General features: G+C 35.0%; 1 protein-coding gene across 4 annotated transcripts; it reads left to right on the top strand.

The window, feature by feature from the left end:
* The first annotated feature begins 2221 nt into the window (after positions 1-2221).
* rnf4 (ring finger protein 4) lies at positions 2222-8408 on the top strand. Of its 4 annotated transcripts, none has more exons than XM_016544886.1 (8): positions 2222-2289; positions 2810-2897; positions 3036-3162; positions 5780-5856; positions 6016-6028; positions 6114-6237; positions 6833-6884; positions 7509-8408. In XM_016544886.1, the coding sequence occupies exons 2-8, from the start codon at positions 2886-2888 to the stop codon at positions 7656-7658; spliced, it is 555 nt and encodes a 184-aa protein (XP_016400372.1). In that variant the 5' UTR covers positions 2222-2289; positions 2810-2885; the 3' UTR covers positions 7659-8408. The 4 variants fall into 4 exon arrangements, with proteins under 4 accessions (XP_016400372.1, XP_016400374.1, XP_016400375.1 ...); XM_016544888.1 differs by having other exon boundaries at positions 2229-2305; positions 2825-2897; XM_016544889.1 differs by having other exon boundaries at positions 2229-2305; positions 2820-2897.
* Positions 8409-8846: the final 438 nt, after the last annotated feature.

Raw genomic sequence — 8846 nt, 5'->3', positions numbered from 1 at the left:
ATGTCTTGAGTATCTAAACTTCAAGCAAAATGGAAGGAATGAACATACAGTTCTTCACTACAAAAAAATGTTGGTTTGGTCACCGTCCCACCTGTGGGACGCTTGGCGCTCTTTTTCTTCTTGTCCTTTTTATCTATCAAATCATTTAGTAATCATCATAAAATAGATGTCATTTGAAAGCTTAGAAGCCCAAGATTCATCCTGTGAAAACCATTTTGAAATCGGACATTGCGTTACCATGGAAATGGTACTTTAAAATCTTTTGGCGGTCTCCTCTCCCTAAGTGGTCAGTGTCAAGTGTCATATTACAAAATGCATTACGGTCTTTTAGAATCAAACCTTTTTATAATCTTGACAAATAACATATCATTGGAAAGGTCTGAGCCTCAGGATTCCATATTTGGTGGTTATTTTGAGATATAAGTAATATTGACAGAGAAATCTAGACATTTGTGACAGAAACATGCATAAAAAAATTCAATGGAGTTTGGATGGCTGTTTGTGGTATAACGCCCTAAATAAACTCACAGGAACCTCCCATTTTTTTCATATCAACTTCAAATTTGGAACATAGCTTATTTAGACATAAGGCTTTAATTTTATACCAATTTTAGAGTAAAACCTGTTATGTAAAATATTTATTATATATAAAATACAATTAATATAGTGTATTTTATTTACAGTAAATTTAAACTTCTATAACTTTTTGATACTTTTTTTGACAATTTTTTGCAATCTGCTGATTTTCTTCAAAAAGAGACCAACCGTAGGTCTGTATTCCAAAGTGTTACAACAATTTAAGTTTGGATAGTGCACTTTCATGCCTATTTTAAAAAATGGGGGGTGACAGTTAAGGGGTTAAGTTGCTCTTTAAGGTGTGTGTGTGTGTGTGTGTGTGTGTGTGTGTGTGTGTGTTTGCGCACTAAAAACTGAACATTCATGTACAACTGTACTTCACAATTGTCTGTGTAAGACCAGAAAAAAAAGTGTTGCTGAGGAACATACTACATATATTAACTCATGTTTTGAAGACATCTTTCAGCTTTGAACTAGGCTCTTGTCTGATTTCATCACATGACATCAGGCCCATATATGTGGGCTATTATTTGTGAAAGAAGAATACAGAATATGGTATATAGTATAGTGTCTCTGCTTTGTTGTACAGTTCACATTTTCCCTAATATTACTGCTGTCATCTAACAAGACTAACTGCCCCATCTAACAAGAGTGGTAGAGCTTGATAAACAGGGAGAAGTAATGTGGTGGTCAAAAAGACTTCATCTTTAAGCACTCAAAATCCTTACCAGTACTAGCCACGGAATTTGAATATCAAAACTGATTCAATTTTCTAATTATGTGCATCTCCACTGCTTCTCCTTTAGCCTTTTTAGCTTCTAGATCAGGGTTTTTCAATCTTTCAGATGCCATGGACCCCCAAATATGATCATCTTTGTGCGTAGGACCCCCAATCTACAATTTAAAAGGCATAGTTTCTTGTATAAAGACCCCATTTTCACTGTGAAAAATTAATATTATAAATATGTCTGAAATATTATTTGGAAAGTTTTAGGATTAAGGTACTTTTTCCCCCCTACTCAAAGTACCGTACTGTTAGATGCATTTATATACAGTATTGTAATCAATTTTATTTTATCTATTAAATCCTATTTTTAAATTATTAATTGATTACATTTAAATTTTTTATTCTGTTTTCCTCATAGCTGGTAGCTATTACATAATAAATGGAGACAGAATCCTTTTTTCTTATTTATTCATGATATTGCAAAATCTTTTTTTTAAATATGACACAAATAAATGGAATTTAAAGACAGATTATTGATTTATTATTTAGTCATTTAGCAGACGCTTTTATCCAAAGCGACTTACAAATGAGGACAACAGAAGCAATCTTAGTATTAAAACAACTAAAAACAGATCCAAAACTAAAAGCTAAAACTTTATAAATACTACTTATACACATTTGAAAAATAAAGAGATTAAATAAAAATGACAAATGCATACAACAAAATTTCAAAACTTAACAGATTAAACTTATTAGTTATTAAACTAGACTTAAAATATTATATTATACTTTTTTTAATAGTCCTATTATCCTATATCGTTATTTTCCTCCATTTTCTGTCCATGTTAGATGCTTGTTTTTGAATGTAATGGTGATTTATTTAAATACATACATACGGACGTACATACAGTCCCACAGGTGGCGCTGTGTTCAGAATTCTGTGTCTTACTCTACTGTATTTGCGCTGTGGCTCTAAGAGGCTGACTGTTGGAACAGTGCTGAGTATGTTACCGGCTATTCTTTAAAACTGACGATAATGTTGATTTAATACGTAACCATTTAATATAAAATTTTGTACACTAATGTATTAAATAATAATTTAATCCAACGGAAGTTTCTAGGGCACTAAGAATCAAGCTAGCTGTCAGCTAACAATGAACAGATCCTGTTAGCGAATTAGCTGCCTTTTAAAACCCTTTGACAGTTTATTTAATGAATTCTTATTCAGTATTTATTATTATTGTTAATAAAATAACACAACGCGCTCAAGTGCTGTTGTCAATGCTTACTGCACGGTTTTCTAGGAACGGCATACGTTAAAAAGTCTAGTTGGCTAAATGCGGAGATGTTTAGCTCGCTCATTTATTTTTATACGATATTTGACAAGGGTTTTAAACTTGAGAATATAGCTACAAATGATTTAAAACGAAACAACACGGTTATCTTTAGATTGAAAGACTTATTTCAATACAGTTTGTGTCTTATGACTAATCTGTGTTTTAACAGTTATTATAAGTATAGGGGACTTATCTGGTGGCTAAGTAATATTTGAAGGCATATTGGGGCTTCAACACAAGTCAACATGAGTACTGCTGTGAGTATGCATGGCCACGTGACCAGTCACGTGATTAGTTCTGATTACATTTGAACTATTGCAGCTTGTATTGCAGTTTCCCTGCTGCTAAACGAGAACAGTAATACTGTAGTAACCACTTGTGTCTCCTGTTTTTAGACACAGAGGAAAAGACGGACATCATCTGCTACATGTTCTCGCCGTGGAAACAGCAAGAGGAACCGGACCCAGATGTCTCAAACAGCGATGGAGACCATTAATGTGCTGGAAAGTGACCGAACTCACAGTGAGTTTGATCATTTTGATTTACCAGATGTTTCCTTTACCTCTGATTGATGATCAAATGATTTCACAACCTGCAGTGGTTTTGTGTAAAGACCCTGTGAACAGCAATATCAGGTTTATGCAAATCTGTGACCAATGCACAAGCGATCGGTAAGCAATGGACGTCACACTTTGCAGGAGGGATGGGCGACATTCAGAATTTAGATTTGTGAGCTGTATCCATAGAAACCTGTTTAGAGTGCACCAGTCATGTTCCAGAATTAGAAATCCCATTCATTTTCTCAACAGCGGAATTGATGGTTAAAGACAGACGAGCCGTGAGCCACAAGGTTAATCGAACAGGGTTTCTGAGGGTTTTAAAAAGGTCTTAAAGGGGTCATGAACTGAGAAATCAAATTTCCCCTTGATCTTTTGACATATAACAGGTCAGTGTACTATAAAAACATCCTGTAAGTCTCAAAACATTCTTGTTAGTTTAAAAACAGCTTTTATTGAAACCTAGATCAGAAAACGACTCGTTTTGGAGTATGCCACTTTGTGACGTAATAGTGTGGCTGGATGCCCTGGGGGTAAGCAGATAAACATCAAATTTTCATTTTTGGGTGAACTATCCCTTTAATGACATTTAATGTCCATTGTCGTTTTTTTGTTTTTGTTTGTCGTTTTATACGTTTTAACTCCAAATGACCCATGTTGTTTTCGGAGTACGTCACAGCAGCATCCATTTGTTATTTTAGTAAGCGAAACTGTTAGCCAATCACAGCAGTGGGCGTTTACTTGCGAGTCTTGAAAGTTCCCTGTCTATAAAAACAGACTGGTCAGCAGAGAGGCTCAAAAACAGGATAGAAAATAGCCTATTATTTCAAAATTAGTATGTTTTTTTAAAATGTAAAATCACACTAACATGATAAGTTAACCTCAGAGAACATTATAAAATAATACAAAAATGCAGTTCATGACCCCTTTAGAAAGTCTTAATTCGCCCTTTCACAAATTAAGGCCTTAAAGTCTAGTTATGGCATGAAATGTTGAATATCTATGGCATGAAAAAGTGAATATCTTCCTCAGGTTCCTCTGGTTTTGTTTTCCAGTATTAATATCTAATTGTCCTTAAATCAACATACATGTACTGGAGATGCAAAATGAAGATATGAAGTGTTGTGTTCTGAACAAAATTGAGTTCATGTTTAAACCAAGAACAAATATCTGTCAATGGGCAAGAGAAACCTGTTTATTTTTCTTTTTAAATCATATACCAACTTCATTTTTTATTAAGTTCTTATAAAACAAGACGTCCTATCTTCTGTCATTTTGCTTCTCAAGTAAAGATATCTTGATTTATGAATCTTTAGACATTTGCACTGGAAAACAAGACGACAAATACTTCTGAAGAACAACACTTTTTTTGCAGTGTGATCCGAAGGTATAGTAAAAGTTATTTCTGTATTCTAGTGTTTGAAAACAAAGCTATTTATGTAAAATGAATTAAAAAAAAGAAATGAAGATCCATTGGAAGTTGTATTTTCATTCTGCTTATACAACTCATTATTTGCATCCTAGACATTTGCATATAGAGAACATAGTTGCCTTCAATTTATTCCTTAAATTGTCCTTGCTTGGCCTCTGAAAGGTCTCACTCCAAAGAGAAAGGAAAACTTGAAATCGCATCATATGACCCCTTTAAATTTACCTTCATAAAACCTGTTGATGATTTTTAAATCAGTTGATTGTGTTTTGTTAACATGCTTTGTGAAGTTCTTTCCCTCATTAAAGCTAATTAAAGCTAAGTTCAGCTTTGAACATTTGTCTTTTTGTCTGATTTTCAAATACTTTTTTTGCTTCAAATCAAAGTTTGTAGTGTGGTTCACCTCATAGCCGACTGGTTTGGTTCATGGCTTATAACCCTTTATTAAAGTCTTTACAAATCCCTATTGGAAAAATGAATGGAAAATATATTTCTGGAACCAACTCATCTGAAAAAGTGTGTGAGAACTGTTGCACTATTGATGATTATTGACAGGAAGAGGAAATTACGGTAATGAAATTACCGAGGAATTGCATTAGTCCAACACACATTTTGCAACAAAAGTCACATCACAAATTTTGACTAATTATGTATCTTTATGATCTTTATGATATGTCCAATCAGATAAGGGGGGTGCACTATTGATGATTATTGACAGGAAGAGGAAATTACGGTAATGAAATTACCGAGGAATTGCATTAGTCCAACACACATTTTTCAACAAAAGTCACATCACAAATTTTGACTAATTATGTATCTTTATGATATGTCCAATCAGATAAGGGGGGGGAAAAAATCATATTTCATACTTCTAATCTAATCTAATATTTTTTGGAAATACTCTGTGTGTTGTGATAACATTTTGGTGAATTTAATTTTAATACTAAAACTTGTAATACTACATTTAATTTTTTTGTTATATAAATGATACATTTTCAAATGATTGTCATTCCATTTTAATTCGTTTCATTTTTAAATCTTCCTAAATAGAAATCTGAACTACAATTCTGTATCCTTTTTCAAACTTCTGTTGGAACTGAGCTGGAATTTGAAAGAAATGCTAACGTTTCTCTTCCGTGCTGTCTTGTCAAAGGTGAAGATGTGGTAGATTTAACATGTGAAGGCTCTGAACCTGCGGTTGTTGACCTCACCAATAATGATTCTATCGTGGTGAGTCTTGAACACTTGTATTGAAACTTTCTACTAGTAAAGGTTTGAATGAAGCATGTGCTTTCCATTCTTGGGTTGTGTTGATATTATTAAGGGGGTTTTTAATGAATTCTGTCTATTTTCTTTCTCACCACTCTCTCATCGTCCCATTGGATAAAGGTTGTGGAAGATGGTAATGTATCGTTCTGTTTATGAAAAATGTCACAACTGCGTCTTTGTCTTACTAAACTGCAGTTACGTTCATGTTTGTGTTGCAGGTGTTCGAAGCAGACGCGGACAGGGCACAGAGAGTTATGTACTGAGCAGTGATGAAGAGGAAGAGTCCAGTCTTAGACTCAGTCCAGGCTTACTGTCCTCTCTACATGCCAGCTCGAGGGCCAGGTACACACTAGGCTTGCTGCGATAGATGGTGTTTTCTGTTATACCGGTGTTAAGCCGCAACACCGGTTACGTCATTTGCCCACCGCCCCCCCACCGTCGTTTTGATTTTTTTTATAGTAACAAAAATCTTGTTATTTTATAGGGGTAGGCCTATATGGTGTTTTTTTTTATTCGTTTTGTTAATAAAAGTTCTGAGTTTGACGTTGTTGTTGCTTGAATTGAATCAACGCGGAATTGCCCCTAATTTGAAAGTGAAAGTAAAACGCGCACGGCGCTTTTTCAAGCTATTTGAAAGCCGAGGGAAAGAGGGAAAACTCAAACGAACAATTGCTTGATGCTGAATTGCTCTAATTTGAAAGTGAAAGTAAAATTCGCACGGCGAAAATTTCCTCACGGTCACAACCCTAGTACACACACTCATCCATCATCACACAGATTAGATTGGTCTAGAACTAAATGAATGTAGTCCTCATCCTTGTATGCAAATTGTGGATGCAGCTTTGTGAATTGTTACATTTGAAAGTTAATATGCACTACAAGATTTACACTGATTTGATTTGTGTTGATTTGTTTTGTGGTGTTCTGCTGTCCGTAGGTCTACGCCAGGGGCTGTTAGCTGTCCTGTTTGCATGGATGCTTATTCAGAGGTAAGTGGTTATATGTGCAACTAATCACATAAGCAGTTCATTTATACAGTTAGTTCACCCCAAAATTAACTTTCTGTCATCATTTACTCACCCTCATGTCATTCTAAACCCATAATACTTACAAACTTTTTGAAGCTCGAAAGTTTTGTTTGAATGCGCTTTGGAGGGACACAAATCTCTCAGAATTCATTAAAAAAATATCTTCATTTCTGTTTCAAAGATGAACGAAAGTCTTATGGGTTTGGAACGACATGAGGGCGAGTAAATGATGACAATGTTCATTTTGGGGTGAACTATCCCTTTAAATCAACCCTGAATGAACATTCTGTCATCTTATACTCACACTCATGTTGATACACTTTTTTTGGTGGAACACAAAAAGAGACTTTTAAAAGAATGAAAATAAATGATGACCAGGGGCTTTAAAGCTCCAAAAAGGATGGAAAGTGCAAAGAAAGAGAAGCAATAAAATGTTTTGGGTTTGCAGTGACATGAGAGTGAGTGAATGATGAACCATTTTGATTTTGGATTGAAGTTAACTATTTAATTTAACTAACTATTTCTTTTAGTCTATAATGTGTTTCTCTGGTTAATTGAAATGTCTTGCTTTGATTCCATTTTCAGATCATCGACAGTGGTCGGCTCATGGTCTCCACAAAGTGCGGCCACCTTTTCTGCAGTCAATGCATCCGCGACTCTCTCAGCAGAGCTCACAGCTGCCCTACATGTAGAAAGAAACTCACACACAAACAGTATCACCCAATATATATCTAATGGTAAAGATCAGCCTCACAAAGTTCTGTAGTACGCTCTCATGAAACAATTTCACAGCTCCATATTGTCACTGGCTGTTTCATATTTCACACATCAATGCCGATGTGTGATATCAGATGATCAGATCAGATGATATTTGGCATTATTTTGACTTGCGGGATTCTGTTGGAACTAAAAGGGCATTTAGTCCAGGATTAATTATTTTTTAAAATTGTGAATATATATATATATATAAATATATATATATATATATATACACACTGTTTTGAAGTTGAAGGAGTTTTGGGAATATATCCTGACATTGAGTAGCCTGGGTTTAAGGTCTTGGCTGCTATATTAGTATTTTTATTTAATTTTTTGTCAACCGTCCAGCTTGTAGTATTGAATAACGTCATTAGGATCCAGTTCAAATTAAAAATGAATGACCAACTGTCACAAGTAGGATCTTGTAATGTTGTAGTTTAGTCTTGAACAAATAGGTCCCTGCTGTGATGGTCTCTATTCTTGTTTAGTGAAATTTGTGAGCCTGTAATGATAGTTTGGGGCGCATTGACTTCATCTGGTGGACAACTTTTAGGTCGCCCTCCCCCTGTACCTGCTCTCCTTTGTTTGTATAGCCTTAGTACCAGCCTTGTTAGCTTTAACTGTCACTCAAAGTTAACTTGTTTTCATTCATTGTCTGTTTATTTGATCGGAATCAATATTAAGATTCTTTTGTCATTAAGCAATTTTTTTTTTTTTTTTTTTTTTTTTTTTTTTTTTTTTTTTTTTTTTTTTTTTTTTTTTTTTTTTTTTTTTTTTTTTTTTTTTTTTTTTTTTTTTTGGTAACACACTACGCCGCAATGGACTGAAATCCTGCAGCGCCCGCAAGGTCCCCCTGCTCAAGAAGGCACATGTACAGGCCCGTTTAAAGTTTGCCAAAGAACATCTAAATGATTCAAAGAAGGCTTGGGAGAAAGTGCTGGGGTCAGATGAGACCAAGATTGAGCTCTTTGGCATTAACTCAACTTGCCGTGTTTAGAGGGGGAGAAATGCTGACTATGACCCCAAGAACACCATCCCTACAGTCAGGCACGGAGGTGGAAACATTATGCTTTGGGGCTGTTTTTCTGCTAAGGGTACAGGGCGACTTCACCGCATTGAGGGGCAAATGGACGGGGCCATGTACTGTAAAATCTTGGATGAGAA

The sequence above is a fragment of the Sinocyclocheilus rhinocerous genome, unplaced genomic scaffold, assembly GCF_001515625.1.
Source record: "Sinocyclocheilus rhinocerous isolate Xijiao unplaced genomic scaffold, SAMN03320098_v1.1 scaffold880, whole genome shotgun sequence".
Classification (NCBI taxonomy): Eukaryota; Metazoa; Chordata; class Actinopteri; order Cypriniformes; family Cyprinidae; genus Sinocyclocheilus; species Sinocyclocheilus rhinocerous.
This window is presented reverse-complemented; position numbering and strand designations above follow the sequence as displayed.